The sequence below is a fragment of the Cherax quadricarinatus genome, chromosome 41 (assembly GCF_038502225.1).
Source record: "Cherax quadricarinatus isolate ZL_2023a chromosome 41, ASM3850222v1, whole genome shotgun sequence".
Taxonomy (NCBI): domain Eukaryota; kingdom Metazoa; phylum Arthropoda; class Malacostraca; order Decapoda; family Parastacidae; genus Cherax; species Cherax quadricarinatus.
Window position 1 is genome coordinate 25194563 of NC_091332.1, and position 19802 is coordinate 25214364.

The 19802-nt window shown below is 39.4% G+C and overlaps 1 protein-coding gene across 2 annotated transcripts in view; it reads left to right on the plus strand.

Moving 5' to 3' along the window:
- LOC128695977 (phosphatidylinositol 3,4,5-trisphosphate 3-phosphatase TPTE2) overlaps nt 1-19802 on the plus strand; it is a 602430-nt gene that overhangs the window by 495701 nt on the left and 86927 nt on the right. For both annotated transcript variants that reach the window (XM_070093099.1, XM_070093098.1), the window contains one exon: nt 3282-3485. In XM_070093099.1, the coding sequence (XP_069949200.1) occupies nt 3282-3485 (204 nt within the window). The remainder of the gene's footprint in view (nt 1-3281; nt 3486-19802) is intronic.

Here is a 19802-nt window from a genome sequence, read left to right on the forward strand (position 1 = left end):
TTTTTAGTAATTGTATACAGGAGAAGGGGTTACTAGCCCATTGCTCCCGGCATTTTAGTCGCCTCATACGACACGCATGGCTTACGGAGGAAAGATTCTTTTCCACTTCCCCATGGACAATAGAAGAAATAAAAAAGAACAAGAGCTATTTAGAAAAAGGAGAAAAACCTAGATGTATGTATATATATATATGCATGTGCGTGTCTGTGAAGTGTGACCAAAGTGTAAGTAGGAGTAGCAAGATATCCCTGTTATCTTAGCGTGTTTATGAGACAGAAAAAGAAACCAGCAATCCTACCATCATGCAAAACAGTTACAGGTTTTTGTTTCACAGTCATCTGGCAGGACGGTAGTACTTCCCTGGGTGGTTGCTGTCTACCAACCTACTACCTAATACTACCTCACATTCTACCTCCAGTAATTCCTACCCTCACACTCTACCTCCAGTAATTCCTACCCTCACATTCTACCTCCAGTAGTTCCTACCCTCACATTCTACCTCCAGTAATTCCTACCTTTACACTCTACCTCCAGTAATTCCTTCCCTCACATTCTACCTCTAGTAATTCCTACCCTCACACTCTACCTCCAGTAATTCCTACCCTCACATTCTACCTCCAGTAATTCCTACCCTCACATTCTACCTCCAGTAATTCCTACCCTTAATCTCTACCTCCAGTAATTCCTACCCTCACATTCTACCTCCAGTAATTCCTACCCTCACATTCTACCTCCAGTAATTCCTACCTTCACACTCTACCTCCAGTAATTCCTACCCTCACATTCTCCCTCCAGTAATTCCTACCCTCACATTCTCCCTCCAGTAATTCCTACCCTCACACTCTACCTCCACTAATTCTGACCCTCACACTCTACCTCCACAAATTCCTACCCTCATACTCTACCTCCAGTAATTCCTACCCTCACACTCTACCTCCAGTAATTTCTACCCTCACACTCTTTCTCCAGTAATTCCTACCCTCACACTCTACCTCCAATAATTCCTACCCTCACACTCTACCTCCAGTAAATCCAACCCTCACACTCTACCTCCAGTAATTCCTACCCTCACACTCTACCTCCACTAATTCCTACCCTCACACTCTACCTCCACTAATTCCTACCCTCACACTCTACCTCCACTAATTCCAACCCTCACACTCTACCTCCAGTAATTCCTACCCTCACACTCTACCTCCAGTAATTCCTACCCTCACACTCTACCTCCAGTAATTCCTACCCTCACATTCTACCTCCAGTAATTCCTACCCTCACACTCTACCTCCAGTAATTCCTACCCTCACACTCTACCTCCAGTAATTCCTACCCTCACACTTTACCTCCAGTAATTCCTACCCTCACATTCTACCTCCAGTAATACCTACCCTCACATTCTACCTCCAGTAATTCCTACCCTTAATCTCTACCTCCAGTAATTCCTACCCTCACATTCTACCTCCAGTAATTCCTACCTTCACACTCTACCTCCAGTAATTCCTACCTTGACATTCTACCTCCAGTAATTCCTACCTTCACATTCTACCTCCAGTAATTCCTAGCCTCACATTCTACCTCCAGTAATTCCTACCCTCACATTCTACCTCCAGTAATTCCTACCTTTACACTCTACCTCCAGTAATTCCTACCTTCACATTCTACCTCTAGTAATTCCTACCCTCACACTCTACCTCCAGTAATTCCTACCCTCACATTCTACCTCCAGTAATTCCTACCTTTACACTCTACCTCCAGTAATTCCTACCCTCACATTCTACCTCTAGTAATTCCTACCTTCACACTCTACCTCCAGTAATTCCTACCTTCACACTCTACCTCCAGTAATTCCTACCTTCACACTCTACCTCCAGTAATTCCTACCTTCACACTCTATCCCTGAGTTATTCCTAACCTTTGCACATTTAAGACTGCTCAACTATTTGATCATTTACGTCAAACTTAAAATTGTTTCAATTTCATTATTGTATATTGTGCTTGATGATTGCTCAACCATTTACTCATTACTTCAACTTTTAAGTGTTTCAATTTCATTGTTTTAAATTGTGCTAAATTGTACTACTGTATTTTGTAAATTGTGTTTGATGATTGCTCAGCTATTTAATCATTACTTCAAACTTAAAAATTCTTTCAACTTCATTATTTTAAATTGTTCTAAATTGTAATACTGCTTTTTTTTATAAACTATATTAAAACTAATTATTCTCTATTGAACTTACTAAAGCTATATAGTGTGAACTACTTGAATATTTAATTTTCTTGTATTCATTGTAATTCACCTAAAGACCATATGTAAAATTACTGCACTGTTATTGCCTTATTAATCTTAAGTTAGTCTAAGTTTGCCTGAAATGCTTTGCATATAAAGGGGCTTTTGGCATGTTCACCAAATTATTACACTCCTTTGTACAAACATGTATCATGCTAAAGTACACTTGTTATTGTTATTTCCACTTTTGCACATCCCTTTTTGGAGCATTGTATGACAGTTTCAGTTTTTGTGCTTAAATTGGTTATTATAATAATACATAATAAATAATGCATAATAATAATATAGCTTATGTCTTTCCACATTTCGTTCTCATAGATGCGAGCGATGTTCCTCACTTAATGTTACTTATTACTTATACCCACTTAAATCCTTTATTTATTTATTTATTTATTTATTTATTTATTTAGTAATTTGAGCATACATACAGAGGTACAAAAAATACAGGTAAGAGCAGCATGCCAAAGCCACTTACATGCATAGCATTACGGGCTGGCTTAAAATTAACTTAAGATTAACTAAGCAATGATGAAATCAGTGATAAAACATTATTGTAAACAGATAACTATAAAGCACAAATAAGTATTACAAAGACAGGTCATATGGTTGCATGCATTGCTGTACATTCAGTCAAATGGAGTACGTACCATGAAAGCTTCTGGGGTTGTGGAATGAGCCAGTAAGGTCACAGTTAGTGCTACTGACACAACTATGTCACAGAAATGGCGCTTGTAAAATCTGTGCTATTTCTTTCGTGTGGATGGGTATGGGGTGCATAGTAAAGATATTAAACTAACTGTTTTGAGGTAGAGGGGGCTAAGCTTATGAGTTACAGGGATATCTTTCTCAGATCACATGGTGATCAAAATACATCTAGTTTATTTAGGATAATATCATTGGGAATACCTCCAGTGAGTACTAAAATGTGGTAAAATATTTGGTAATAATTATCATATGGTATTTACAATTAATCGATTAAACATATTCCCATGTTTAGAGTCGGTATGTTGGCTACTATGAACACGTGGTTCGTGCTGGTGGGCGCCTTCCTCCGGAGACACCCTTGATTATCACCAGGATAACTTTACATGGGATGCATTCTGTGGGTGCTGGTGATGGCTCTGAATTCTACTTCACCGTTCAGAGCCGCTGCCACACCATACCCTTCCAGGCTAATATTGCTACTCAAAGAAACTGTACGGTAAGAAATGTGTCATATACACTATTATTCTTAATCTTTATAACAGTAGCTTCAACAAACTATTCTTTATTACATATTACTTTTGCAGTACAGTGGAACCCTGGTTTTCATCTTTAATCTGTTCCAGAAGGTCGGCCGAAAACTGATTTGTACGAAAACTGAAGTAATATTTCCAATAAGAAATAATATAAATCCAATTAATCCATTCCAGACACCCAAAAATATTAACAAAAAATATATTTTATAGAGAATAACTATAGTTTTACATACAGAAAACAATGAAAAATAAATATAAATGACTAATGAAATGTATAAATGAACATTTAGCATCATTTTTACCTTTATTGAAGACTTTTGTTGGCGTATGGGATATGGCGAGGAGTGGAGAGAGAGGAGAGGTTATTGTTTGGAAGGGAATCCCCTCTCCATAAGGACTTCAGATATCAAAGCCCTATCTGGAGTTACTTCACTTCTTTGTCTTTTACTGGCACTAGGACCAGCTTGAGAGTTACTGGACCCCTGTTGCACAAAAAATCTGTCCAGAGAGGCCTGTTTCTGGCATCTCTTTAAGATTTACCTAAAGTGGGACACGGCATTTTCATTGAATATGTTGCTGAGACAGTTTGCAACAGCTTTATTAGGGTGATATTTCTCCACAGAGCTTTGCACCTCACTCCACTTTGCACAAATGTCCTTAATCACTGAAGAAGGCACATTCTTCCCCCTCTCTTCCTCCTCCTCTGAAGCAATTTCCTCAGCTAAGGTCTTTTGCTGTTCCAGATAAAGGTCTTGCAGCTCTTCAGTGGTTAGCTCTTCCCTGTAGTCATCCACCACTCTTCCACATCCTGGCCACTCACCTCCAACCCCATGGACTTCCCCAAAGACACAATAGATTCCACAACAGGCGTAGGGTTGTCAGGGTCCGCCTCAAACCCTTCAAAATCCTTCCCTTGGACACATTCTGGCCTCAATTTCCTCCAAGAAGAATTAATCGTCCTGGAAGTCACTCCCTGCCAAGCTTTATCTATAAGGCTTATACAATTGAGGATATTGAAGTGATTCCTCCAGAACTCTCTTAGGGTTAATTCAGTGTCCGAGGTCACTTCAGAGCACCCTTGAAACATTGCTTTGGTGTGGAGTTTTTTAAAGTTTGAAATGACCTGCTGGTCCATGGGCTGGGCGAGAGGAGTTTACCTGGAGAGAGTTCCGGGGGTCAACGCCCCCGCGGCTCGGTCTGTGACCAGGCCTCATGGTGGATCAGAGCCTGATCAACCATTCTGTTACTACTGGCTGCACGCAATCCAACGTACAAGCCACAGCCCGGCTGGTCAGGTACTGACTTTAGGTGCTTGTCCAGTGCCTGCTTGAAGACAGCCAGGGGTCTATTGGTAATCCTCCTTATGTATGCTGGGAGGCAGTTGAACAGTCTCGGGCCCCTGACACTTATTGTATTGTCTCTTAATTTGCTAGTGACTGTTGTGATAGAAACACAGGCCTTATCTCTAGGCTTTATTGAACATAGAATCTTCATAGTACTTCCGCAACAACAAAATATAATGACTAGTACATCTAATAACTGCTTCTACAGGGATGGTGATTTCTTGCATATGTCAGGAGAAAAGTTATAACTACAGGCTACATATTTAAACTCACCATGTAATCTGCATCACTAATATATGGATATAAGAGAAGAGAATCACACACCATGTGTTGGTGCCCATGACACAAACCAAGCTGTTGTTGTTGTTAAGGGCCCCGAGAGGTGGTGCAGAATTATCCTGCTGCTGCTCCCCACAGGAGCAGTATCACTACAGTGACACCCCTGCTTTTCATTGGGGGGATGTTGCATCGTCTGTCGAGTCTTTTGCTTTCGTTGTGAGTGATTTTCGTGTGCAAGTTTAGTACTAGTCCCTCTAGGATTTTCCAGGTGTATATAATCATGTATCTCTCCCGTCTGCACTCCAGGGAATACAGGTTCAGGAACTTCAAGCGCTCCCAGTAATTGAGGTGTTTTATCTCCGTTATGCGCGCGCCGTGAAGGTTCTCTGCACATTTTCTAGGTCAGCAATTTCACCTGCCTCGAAAGGTGCTGTTAGTGTGCAGCAATATTCCAGCCTAGATAGAACAAGCGACCTGAAGAGTGTCATCATGGGCTTGGTATCCCTAGTTTTGAAGGTTCTCATTATCCATCCAGGATGGATACAAGATGTGAGCGAGTATTGTGCCTTGTGGAACAGAGCTTTTCACCATAGCTGCCTCAGACTTTACTCTGTTGACTACTACTCTTTGTGTTCTGTTTGTGAGGAATAAGAACTTCACTGTGATGAGACTAAACTTCCCCAACAATTGGTCCTCTAAGACTTGAAGATGAGCAGGAACATTGTCCATTACCAGGAGGCACTTGAGTGGCAGTTTATTTTCCAGGAGGTATTTCTTCACACTCGGGCCAAACACTTCATTGACCCACTCAGTGAAAATTTGCCTCGTGACCCATGCCTTATTGTTAGCCTTCCACATCACACAATTTACTCTTGATGACGTTGTTTTTCTTGAACACTTGGGGATTTTCAGAGTGATGCACCAATAAAAGCTTCACTGTGAAATTCCCACTAGCATTACCACAGAACAAAAGAGTTAGCCTATCCTTCATAGGCTTGTGTCCTGGCAGTGCCTTTTCCTCCTGTGTGATGTAGGTCCTCTTGGCATTTTCTTCCAAAAGAGGCGTGTTTCATCACAATTGAAGACTTGTTGGGGGAGGAATCTTTCAGCCTCTATGTACTCCTTGAATTCATCAACGAATTCTTCGGCCCCATATTTGTCCGAATTTGCAGCCTCGCCATGCCTTACCACACTGTGTATGCCACTTCACTTCTTGAATCTGTCAAACCAACCTTTGCTGGCCTTAAATTCACTAACAGCAATGCTCGTTCCAGGGGTCTTCTTTACGAGATCTGCATGTAACTGCCTTGCCTTTTTGCAAATTATCGCCTCCACAACACTATCTCCCACTAACTGTTTTTGGTTGATCCATACCAACAATAACTCAACATCTTTAATTGTTTGCGATCTCTGTTTCGTTAGCACACTTACCCATTTCACAACATCAGCTTCATTGATTTCTTTTTTCTTTGCCAGGATGGAACTGATTGTTAATGTGGACCTCCCATACATCCTGGCGAGCTCAGCCACATGTACACCACTTCCATATTTTTCTATGAGTTCTTTCTTGAATTCTATCATGTTTCTCCCCTTCTTTACTCAGAACTTTCTTTGGTCCCATGGTGGCTTACTTAAAAAAAGTGGTTGAAAGCTGAATTGTACAATAACCGGACCGGACAAAAACCAGGGTTCCACTGTAATGTGTGTATATTTTTTATGGTAGTCAGTATAATTTATCTTTATTACAGGAAATTCTCATTTTTTATCATATACTCACCACTGTGTGACCCTTAAGGTTTAACACTTAATAATAATAATAATTATATAATTATTGCAGTATTGAAGTACAGTAGGGCCCCACTTATATGGCAGGTTAGGTTCCAGGGTACCGCCGGAAAGCAGAGCGCCATTTTTTCCAATTATAAATGCATATAAATTCCAGACAACAAGTTTACACTAACATATATTAAGCTAACAGTAGAACTAGGCATTAAAAACAATAAAAAGTCATATATATACACAGTACATTCCAACTCCTTAAACCAGTCCTATTTGCCATTTTTTCATATAAATTCCAGACAACAAGTTTACACTAACATATATTAAGCTAACAGTAGAACTAGGCATTAAAAACAATAAAAAGTCATATATATACACAGTACATTCCAACTCCTTAAACCAGTCCTATTTGTCCTATATGTCTACTCCCATTCCAACCCAGCTGTGCTTAGAAACACTGTAAACAACGAGCTGCTAAAAATATATACTACTTGGATGATGACCAACAAACTCACTCTCAACATAGACAAAACATACTTCATGCTATTTGGCAACAGAGCCTTTAATATCCAGCTTAATATATTGATAAATACACACTGAGGGTAAATTTCTAGGTCTTCTCCTTGACTGTAATCTTAAATTTCATTCCCACATCCAGCATATATCCAAGAAAATTTCCGAGTCAGTAGGCATCCTTTCCAAGATACAATACTATGTACCACAAACGACACTCCTTACATGACTCCTTACCTTATACCACTCTTTAATACGTATATCCTTACCTCACCTATGGTATTTGTGCCTGGGGCTCAACCACAGCCAACCACCTTAACCCTTTCAGGGTTTCCGATGTACTAGTATGGCTTACGCACCAGGGTTATTGACGTACTAGTATGTGTAAATTCTAGCGCCTTCAAATCTAGTGGGAAAAAGCTGGTAGGTCTGCATATGAAAGAATGGGTCTATGTGGTCAGTGTGCACAGTATAAAAAAAAAATCCTGCAGCACACTGTGCGTAATGAGAAAATAAAATCTTTGACCGTGTTTTTGGTTTAAAATAACGACTTTGCACTGTATTTTCTTATGGTATTTATGGTTATATTCTAGTTTTCCTGGTCTCATTTTATAGAATGGAAGACATTACAGAAATTGAGATGATTTTGATTGGTTTCAGAATGAAAAGTACCTTGAAATTGAGCTCAAAGTAGCAGAAATGTTCGATTTTTGCCAAAGTTTAAAAGTAAACAAATCATGTCACGTGTCCAATACACGTCAACTGGTGAGTCTAATATTCTTTCACAAGTGTGCTGATATTATCTATACCATTTCTACACTAATGCAGTAGTCTGCATAACAGTAAATCTATTTTTGGTGAGAATAAAAATTCAAAGTGGAAAGCAAAAGAAATGTAAGAGGGGCCTGGGGATGTGACTAATGAACAGAAGAAATGTTATTTTAGTGCCAGGAATGTCTGTCTTGTTTATTCTGGACCCTATTTGGAAATTGGCATCTTTTGAAATTTGTGTGAAATTGGCAAAATTTCTAATTTCTGACCACTTTATTGGATAGTTAAAATCGGTAAATGGATGGTTTCTTGTACTCATTCGATAGAAAAAATGGAGTTCTAGCGAAATAGTTATCATTTTTGTAGACTAGTATACTGGAATTGGCCAAAAATAGGGCTCAAAGTCGGCGAAATCGCCGATGCGTAAACATCATCGAGACCGCTAACTTTGCAAGAGAATAATTCCGGAAGTTTTCCATCAAATTTCATACTTTTGGTGTCATTACAATCAGGAAAAGATTCTCTATCTTTTCATAAGAAAAAATCATTTTTTTTTTCTGAAAAATTTTCGACCCTGAGAACAAGTTTAGGAGATGGCCTCTCGACCCTGAAAGGGTTAAACCTTTAACCCTTTCAGGGTCCAAGGCCAAAATCTGAAGTCACGCACCAGTGTCCAAGAAATTTTGAAAAAAAAAAAAATTATTTTTTCTTACAGAATTAAAGAGCATATTTTTGTGAAGGTAATAAAACAAAAATAATTAGAATCTGATCAGTACTTACCGAGATACAGTGCCAAGAAGTTTGTAGAAAATGATGTGGTGGCGGCAACATCAACGAATTCCACATACGCGTATTATATTATTTTGTTGTTTTAGTTGTTTTTTCTTTTCTTTTCCAATTTTTTTCTATTCCTACTAACATTTGGGGCCTGAGAGACCAATACTGTATATAATTGATATATATATACTCACTGTATTGAACACAATAACCGCACTAAAGTTATTATCATATTATTGTTTACCACTGTTGTTTATTACAATAAACATGCACAAATATTGTATAATACTAATGTTCTATCATATATTTACATATTTACAATCACTGGACATGGTTTTAGAACTGCTGGAGCTTGTGGAACTCCTTGAAACAAGGCACCATGCACAGAGGCACCTTACATTCCTCACACATAAACCGAGTGTCTTTGCGTCTTTGTTGCCGTCGTTTTGTTTGTGCACAGACAATGCATCTCTTCTGAGCAAATTTCTTTTGAGTTGAAGGAAGCTGTATTATTAAATGATCACCTTCTCTTCTCAAACGCTTGGGTATATTGTGATGAATTCGAGGACCATGTTGTATTGCAGGTGTTGTTACCTGGTACTTCATTATGAGTTGTCTGACAACAGACAAACAAAATTCACCATACGGTGGTCTGTTACCAGTCTTTATTTGGTACATATTATATGCATTCAGCATTGAAATGTCCATGAGATGGAAGAAAAGTTTCATGTACCACTTGTAACTCTTACGAACACAGTCAACAAAACCAATCTGCATGTCACACTTGTCAACCAAGCGCATGTTTTGTGTATAATCAATCACTGTCACTGGTTTTCGAATACGTTCATTAGTCACTCGATCAACTTTGCCACTGTCTTGCATTTCATTATGGTGAATGGTTGTCAACAATGTGACATCTCGTTTGTCATGCCACCGTAATGCCATGATGTCATTGGCAGTAAACACCTGCACATCATCACCACGAACACCTGCGTTGAGCCTGGGCATATGTTTACGATTAGAACGCACTGTGCCACACACATCTGTCTTGTTCACTCGCATGAAATCACTGAGTAATGGGCTTGTGTACCAGTTATCGGTATATAATGTATGGCCCTTACCAAGATAAGGTGCCATCATGTTTCTCACTACGTCACCTGATATACCCAATAACATCTTGGTATCTTTCAATGTTTTACTACCCGTGTATACAACAATATCCAACACCAGGCCACTGTCACAATCACAGAGTACAAACAATTTTATACCAAAGCGGTTCCTCTTGCTCGGTATATACTGCTTGAATGACAGTTTACCTTTGAACAAAATCAAAGACTCGTCAATTACAAGATTCTTGAATGGATAAAAGTATATCCTGAACTTTTGTTTGAGATACATGAAAACATTTCTAATCTTGTATAACCTGTCACTTCTGTCAGGCCTGGTTTTGTCAGAGAAGTGCAACATACGTAACAGTAAGATAAACCTGTTCACTGGTATTATTTCACTGAAGGATGGGGTACAAATTAGCCGATCTGTGGACCAGTATGCTTTTATATTATGCTTATAGACGTGAGGCATAAGCATTATTGTTGCAAAAAGCAAATACATTTCTGCAACAGTCGTCTCTTTCCACCTGTGTAGTCTTGACTGTGGTGATAAGATCGTATTTGCCATGGTGTACTGAAAATACTTATTACTTTCCCTGACAATAATTTCCATCAATGGCTGGTCAAAGAATAATTCAAAGAATTCCAGTTCATTGGCCGTGGTTCCAAGGGGACAGGTAGGTAGAATTCCACTTTGCGAGTCATCAAAGTGGTGAGGGCTGGGAACAAAATTGGGATTTTGCTGCCAATCCCAGATACGGTTTGCTGGTGGATACTGGACATCATAGGCTGGTTGTACGGGTGGTTGTGGCGGGCTGGTGGGTGACGCTCCGCTTTGTCCTTGAACTGACGAGTCAGCAGCGTGGGTTCCCACGTGGCACAGCGAGTCACACATGGCGGTGCCACTACCACCACCAGCCCCACTAACACTATCCACTGATGTCTGTGGCCCATCCATGCCAAGTGTAGCCACATCATCCTCACTATCACTACCTAAAACGGGTGTAGGGCCACGGGATGTACTCCAGGATGTACTCCGGGATGTACTCCGGGATGTACTCCGTCCCCTGGGCACAGCATAGGGTACACTACCCGAGCGCATGCGGCGGCGAACATACCGACGCTTCACTGGTGAATATGTTTCCTCACTATCACTACTCGAATGATCGTCGAGCGCAATAAAATCACAATCCACGTCAGAATCATCGTCATTACTGAAGTCAGAGGCCAGGCCACGGGAAAATATTAGTTTTCTCTTACGTTTAGGAACACCCGACGGTGAGTCACGAGTGCCCACACCAGAGGTAGAAGGTCGAGGATCGTCGGGGTTTTCTGCACTATTATCGATATCCTGGTTATTATTTTCGGTCACTAACTTATCAAAGCCGTAGAATTCGTCTTCATTTCCACTTCCATCAGTGTCAGAACTATCAGACAGGAAGAGGAGAGTCCCAATTTTCCGGGGAGTGAGAGCTGACTTGCGACGAGGCATGGTGAACAAGGGTGACTGAGCCGGCGTTCCCACAATGCTATGCAGGCGCCTAGATTTTTTGTTTATGGCGCACACCCACGGCGCAGACCCATTCTCTCATATGTAGGCCTATGAGCGCTTTCGCGCTAAATTTGACGGCGCTAGAATTTTGGCATAGATCTACGGTTTGGACACTCACCGACCAGCCGTAGATCTACGGGACGGACCATGAAAGGGTTAATAATAACAAAAAGCTGCTGTGCGGATGATTACCAGCTCCTGTGCTAGACAGCACACCCCACCACTTTTCAAAAGACCGAACTTGCTAAATACGTATACGAGTCATACACTCATATTATTGTGCCTACTACATATACAGAACATTAAATTCCACTATAAACCCTTCACTTAAAGTACTACTTGACAGTTACAACAGGATGCACAGTCATAATACAAGGCATAAGGCACTCTTCAACATCCCTCGTGTCAGTCTCGCACTATGCAAAAACGCTATGCATATAAAGAGCCCGAAGATCTAGAACTCGCTACCAGAACTGGTAAAGGATCCCCTGACTACTTATAAATTTAGGACTTTGCTAAAAAATCATCTTATCTCTCAATATTAAACAAATCAACTAAAACATCTGCTAATTAGTTGTATTATTTGACCTCTAGGCTTTTAACTTCTGCCAATCCATGAAATATTACTGCCTGAACCATTATATTTAATATTGTTTTTATTATGTACAACCTCAAGATTATTATACTTATAAACCTCCATCTTGACTACCTCGCATTAGTATGAAGATTAAATAAGATTGTAATACAATTAATCATTATTTCTTGTCTAGTTTTAAGTAGTCACTATGTAATATTTCTTGTCTAGTTTTCAGTAGTTACTATGTATTAGGATTAGTCTGCCTGAAATGCCCTGGCATGATAGTGGCTTTCTTTGTACTTAGCAAACCAAAATTGTAATTAGACATTGTAACCTTTACAAATAAATAAACCTTTACCTTTATCTTTATCTTAGCTAAAATATTTGTAGACTTAATGTAGGGCGAGAGGTGACTAGTACGTACTTATTTGCTTGATATCAGGTGTAGTTAGCCCTGGCTCCCCATCCCAAACTTTATATGCGATATCTAAAGCAGCCCAGAGAGATAAAATACAGATACAGTACACTCATTATTTACCTTAAAATATTTGTAGTCTTAATGTAGGGCAAGAGGTGAGTAGTATGTACTTATTTGTAGGAAGTCAGGTGTAGGTAGCCGGTAGATGTAGCTATGTGGTCCGCCTGGGCTACATAGCTACACCTACCTACATGGCTATACGATATTTAATGTGGCCCAGAGCCATATTATTACCATCTACATATCTTGTTCATTGAGTTTAATTGTTTCTAACAACTACTTTTAGATGCCATCATAAACGAAGGGAGAAGTAATGAGAAGAATTTATGCCGAGAATTGTAAACAAAGGCGGAATGTGTTAAGGGGAGTGACTGGGCCAAACACAGATTCATACATGTTTTCTCTGGTGCTGGACCAGAGAAAATCTAATGTTTTCTCTCCGCCTGGTTACCACACCTCATATTTATGTGAAATTTATTGTACTGTGAGTGTATGTATCATGTTTTTATGCTATGTAACATATTTCTTAAATAATTTTGAAGAAAATATCATAGATGGATTAATGAAAATATCTATATTAATGTAAAATAAGACATTTAATGTACCCAAGAGTGATTATTATTACTTATTAGTACATATTATTACTATGGCATTAAGACTAGAGGGACACTCTTAGTGATTTTAATGTGTACCTCCATGCCAGCACAGTGTGTAAGTTTATTTAGGTACAGGTACACATAAGTATAATTATCAGAGTATATATAAAATATGCAATAGCTTTAAAACCCATGAAATTTTGGAAAGTTTCCAGTCATAATGGAGACTGCTCACAGAGAATGTAAACAAACTGGGTGGGGCAGAGTGACCGTATTAGAAAGATGAGGGAGCCGTATAGCGAGTTTTGGTGACCGTATTAGAAAGATGGGGGAGCCGTATAGCGAGTTTTGGTCATACAGTGGTCCCTTATTTTTCGTAATTAATCCGTTCCTGGAAGTGTGACTGTTATCAAAATTGACGATTTTCGAATCGATTTTCCCCATAAGAAATAATGTAAAATAATGTTCCTGACACCCAGAAGTATTAAAACAAAAAAAATTTTCACATAAAATATAGATGTAGTACATAAACAATACAATGGGACATGATGATTGAAACATTAACAGCATAACACTTACCTTTATTGGCGATTCTTCTTAGTGTATGGAAGACTGGAGGAGGAGAGAGATTGGATTAGTTACTGTTTGGAAGGGAAATCCCCTTCCATCAACACCTCAGGTACCAAGTGCTTTTCTGGGGTTACTTCTCTTCTCTGTTTCTTAATGCCACTAGAACCAGCTTGAGAGTCATTGGAGTCCTGTCTTGCAAAAAAAGTGTCCAGAGAGCTCTGTTTCTGGCGTCTCTGTAAAACTTCCCTAAAATGGGCCAAGACTTTGTCACTGTACAAGTTGTTGATATGGCTTGCAACAGCCTTGTCAGGGTGATATTTCTCCATAAATCTTTCCATCCTACCCCACATTTCAAAAATCTCCTTAACTTCTGAAGAAGGCAACTTCTTCCCTCTCTCTTCCTCCACCTCTGCAGCAAGATTCTGAGCTACGATCTGTTCCTGTTCCTGCTGAAGCTCTTGCAGCTCCTCAGTGGTTAGCTCTTTGTTGTGGTCCTCCACCAACTCTTCCACATCCTCCATACTCACATCCAACCCCATGGAACTCCCTAATGCCACAATAGATTACACAACTGACATAGGCTCATCAGGGTCAGCCACAAACCCTTCAAAATCCCTCTTGTGGACACAATCTGGCCACAGTTTTCTCCAAGCAGAGTTTAAAGTCCTGGTAGTCACTCCCTCCCAAGCCTTACCTATAAGGCTTATGCAGTGGAGGATACTGAGGTGTTCTTTCCAAAAATCTCTTAGGGTAAAGTGAGTGTCTGAGGTCACATTAAACCACCTTTGAAACATTGCTTTGGTGTAGAGTTTTTTAAACTGGTCCATGGGCTGGAGGAGAGGAGTGGTATTCAGGGGCAAGAACTTTACTGTGATGAGCCCAAACTCCTCCAGAATTAGGTCATCCAAGTTTGGAAGATGAGCAGGTGCATTGTCCATTACTAGGAGGCACTTGAGATCCAATTTCTTTTCCAGCAGGTAATTCTTCACACTAGAGCCAAACACTTCATTGAGCCACTCGACGAAAATTTCCCTTGTGACCCATGCCTTATTATTAGATTTCCAAAACACACACAATTTACTCTTCATAACATTGTTTTTCCTGAACACTCTGGGATTTTCAGACTGGTACACTAGTAACAGCTTCACTTTGAAATCCCCAGTAGCATTAGCACAGAACATGAGCATCAGCATGTCTTTCATAGGCTTGTGTCCTGACAGTCCCTTTTCCTCCTGAGTAATGTAGGTCCTCTTTGGCATTTTCTTCCAAAAGAGGCCTGTTTCGTCACAACTGAACACTTGGTCAGGTTTCAGTCCTTCAGCCTCTATGTACTCCTTGAATTCACTTACAAATTTTGTAGCTGCAATTTTGTCCTAACTGGCAGCCTCACCATGCCTTATCAAACTGTGTATGCCACTACAGTTCTTAAATCTCTCAAACCAACCTTTGCTGGCCTTAAATTCACAAATATCAGTACTTGTTGCAGGCAATTTCTTTACCAGATCGTCATGCAAATGTCTAGCTTTTTCACAAATAATCGACGTCATAAGACTGTCTCCTGCTAATTGTTTCTCATTTATCCACACCAATAATAACTTCACAACATCTTCGAGTACTGGTGATCTCATTTTTGTCAGCATATTTACCCCCTTTGCAACAACAGCTTCCTTGATTTCCTTTTTCTTGGCCACAGTGGAAGCTATGGTTGTATGGGGGTTTGTTATACAGTGGACCCCCGGTGTTCAATATTAATCCGTTCCCGAGAGCTCATCGAATACCGAAAATATCGAAAAGCGAATAAATTTTCCCCATAAGAAACAATGGAAATCAAATTAATCCATGCAAGACACCCAAAAGTATGAAAAAAAAATTTTACCACATGAAATATTAAGTTTAATGCAATAGAATAATTACAATAACAACAATAACAATAGAATAATTGACACTTACCTTTAATGAAGATCTGGTGATGATTGATGGGATGGGAGGAGGGGAGAGTGTTGAAGTTGTTACTGTTTAGAAGGGGAATCCCCTTCCATTAGGACTTGAGGTAGCAAGTCCTTTTCCGGGGATACTTCCCTTCTTCTTGTAATGCCACTAGGACCAGCTTGAGCGTCACTGGACCTCTGTCGCTGTTCCTTTAAGATTTGTCTAAAATGGGCCATAACATTGTCATTGTACTTCACTGTATCATGTTCAAATTACAATTTATTTATTTTATTTAAAAATAAATAAAATTAATAAATTGTAATAGTCACCAGCACGGCTTGCAATAGCTGTGTTAGGGTGATTTTCATCCATAAAGGTTTGCAGTTCAACCAATTTGCACACACATTTCCTTAATTTTTGAAGTAGGCACAATGGATTCCACAACTGGCATAGGCTTCTCAGGGTTAGCCCCAAACCCTTCAAAATCTTTCTTAATTTCTATACTAATTCTCATCCTTTTTACCACAGGGTTGGCACTAGAAGCTTTCTTGGGGCCCATGGTGACTTATTTTGCAGAAACAAGCACCAAAAACAGTGATAATATGGAATGTACCGAATGTATCCTTAGATGCGCGCACACTGCCTGGCTTGTAAACACTGGCACACACGGGGTAGTTCAGGCCTCACGTGGACACGTCTCATACAGATCGCATTGAATACTGGGTTTTCGATCAGATACCGAGGCGAAATTTTTGCGTTAAAATGCATCGAATACCGGATTTATCGGATACCGATGCCATCGAATACCGGGGGTCCACTGTACATCCTGGCTAGTTCAGCCACACGTATGCTACTTTCATATTGTTCAACGATGTTTTTCTTAAATTCAATCGTATTTCTCACCTTCTTTACCAAAGGCTTGGCATTAGGAGCTTTCTTTGGAGCCATGGTAGCTTATTTAGCAGTTGCAAGCACTAAAATGAATGGAATATTATGAAATATTTCGTATGAACAAGTGAGGGGACCGTTGCTCACTGGTAAACAATGACACACTGGCTGGGAAGGGAGGGCGAGGCAGCTCAGAGCCGTGAGTACACGTCCCGGGCGAACGACGATTCGCGAGCCAATGTTTTGATGAAAATAACGTTACAATTTTCAAAAATTACGACTATCGAGCCTTACGATTATCGAGGGACCACTGTAATTTGAAATGTCTGTATTAGTGGAATGCCATAAAGTGAAACATTGCAAAGCGAGGCCCTACTGTATTCTGTTTATTACTCCATGCATATTATAGGATATAATATGAAGCAATGGTTAGGGTGGTTTTTGGGTTATTTTTTATTCCAGGCTTTGCAGTCAGAAAAAGTGGACTCAGAATTTTAACTGTTATATAAAATACCTTACATCAGTACAATATATTTAAGAACAGGGAAGGTGAACTAATTTTTTTACACCTTTAAATTTATTGCTATGTTATCCTAGATCAGCTTATTATAAAGCCTAGCCTTATGTAAGGTATATTATCCTTCACCCTCCCATCCTTTAGGCCCGCTAAGATATGATCCACACTGGTCGACTATCACCTATGAACGTGTTTACTGCTAGGTGAACAGGAGTAAAAGGTATAGGAAATATACAGTAGACCCTCATTACCCTCTTTACCACTCTCTTTTACCTTTACCTCACCTATGGTATTTATTTGTGCATGAGGCTCAGCCACACCAAATCACATTAAACCTTTAATAACCCAACAAAAAGCTGCAGTGTGATTGATTACCAATTCCTGCACTAGACAGCACACTCCACTGCTTTTTAAGAGCCATAACTTGCTTGATATTCAAAACATCCACACTTATTATTGTGCCTATTACATACACAGAACATTATACTCAAATATTAACTCTCCTCTCAGACTACTCCTTGATAACTACAACAGATCACACAGGCATAATACAAGGCACAACTCATTCTTCGATATCCCTTGTATCCATCTCTCTCCCTATGTAAAAATGCTATGCAAATAAAGGGCCTGAAGATCTGGAATTCATTGCCAGAACACACTAAAGGGCCCCTGCCTGCAGATCAATTTAAGGCCCTACTTAGAATTCACCTAATCACCCAGAATTAACCAGACAAACACTTTACTTAACCCTTTGACTGTCGCAAGCCCCTTTCTGAACCTGTCATTCAATGTCGCAAATTTTTTGGAAAAAAAAGAAAAACATTTCTTATGAAATGATAGAGAATCCTTTCCCGATGGTAATGACACCAAAAGTATGAAATTTGGTCGAAAACTCAGAGAATTACGCTCTTGCAAAGTTAGCGGTCTCAGCAACAATTACGCATCAGCGATTTCGCCAACTTTGAGCCCTGTTTTTGGCCAATTCTGTTGTGCCAGTTGACCAAACCCATAGTCATTTCTTTAGAACTCCATTTTTTCTATCAGTTGAGTGCAAGAAACCGCCCATTTACCGATTTGAACTACACAATAAAGTGGTCAGAAATTGGCAATTTGGCCAATTTCACACAAATTAAAAAAGATGCCAATTTCAAAATAGGATCCAGAATAAACAATGTAGACATTCTTGGCACTAAAATAACATATCCTCTGTTCATTAGTCACATCTCTAGGCCCCTCTTATATTACTATTGCTTTCTATTTTGATTTTTTATTCATACAAAAAATACAAAATTTACTGTTATGCAGACTACTGCATTATTGTAAAAATTATATAAATAATATCAGTGCACTAGTGAAAGAATATTAGACTCCCTAGTTGATGTGTATTGGACGTGTGGTGTGATTTGCTTACTCCTGAACATTGGTAAAAATCGATCATTTCCGCTACTTTGAGCTCAATTTCAAGGTCGTTTTCATCGTGAAACTAATCAAAATCATCTCTGTTTCTGTAATATGTTTTCCATTTTATCATGTGAGACCATGAAAACGAGAATACAACGATAAATACTATACGAAAATACACCTCAAAGTTGACGTTTTAATCCAAAAAACGGTCAGTTTTTTTTTCTCATTATGCACTGCGTGCTGCAGGATTTTTTTTATGTGGTGCACACTGACCACACAGACCCATTCTCTCACATGTGGGCCTACCAGCTTTCTCCTGTTTGATTTGAAGCCGCTAGAATTTATGAGTATTAATACATCCGAAACAGTGGCTCTTAAGACGTATACGTATATACGACCAAAACAGTCAAAGGGTTAATATCTACCAGTTACTCAAAAGTTACTAAAAAAAACTTCTAAATAATTTAAGAGTGCTCAACTATTTAATCATTTATTTCAAACTTAAAATTGTTTAAATTTCATTATTGTATATTGTGCTTGATGATTGCTCAACCATTTACTCATTATATTTCAAAGTTTTGGAGTGATATTAGCAAGTTGAGGAAGCCTAGAGAACAAATGGATGTGTCAGTTAAAAATAGGAGAGGAGAGTTATTAAATGGAGAGTTACAGGTATCGGGAAGATGGAGGGAATATTTTGAGGAATTGTTAAATGTTGATGAAGATAGGGAAGCTGTGATTTCGTGTATAGGGCAAGGAGGAATAACATCTTGTAGGAGTGAGGAAGAGCCAGTTGTGAGTGGGGGCAAAGTTCATGAGGCGGTGGGTAGAATGAAAGGGGTAAGGCAGCCGGGATTGATGGGATAAAGATAGAAATGTTAAAAGCAGGTGGGGATATAGTTTTGGAGTGGTTGGTGCTATTATTTAATAAATGTATGGAAGAGGGTAAGGTACCTAGGGATTGGCAGAAAGCATGCATAGTTCTTTTGTATAAAGGCAAAGGGGACAGAAGAGAGTGCAAAAATTATAGGGGAATAAGTCTGTTGAGTATACCTGGTAAAGTGCATGGTAGAGTTGTTATTGAAAGAATTAAGAGTAAAATGGAGAGTAGGATAACAGATGAACAAGGAGGCTTTAGGAAAGGTAAGGGGTATGTAGACTAAGTGTTTACAGTGAAACATATAGGTGAACAGTATTT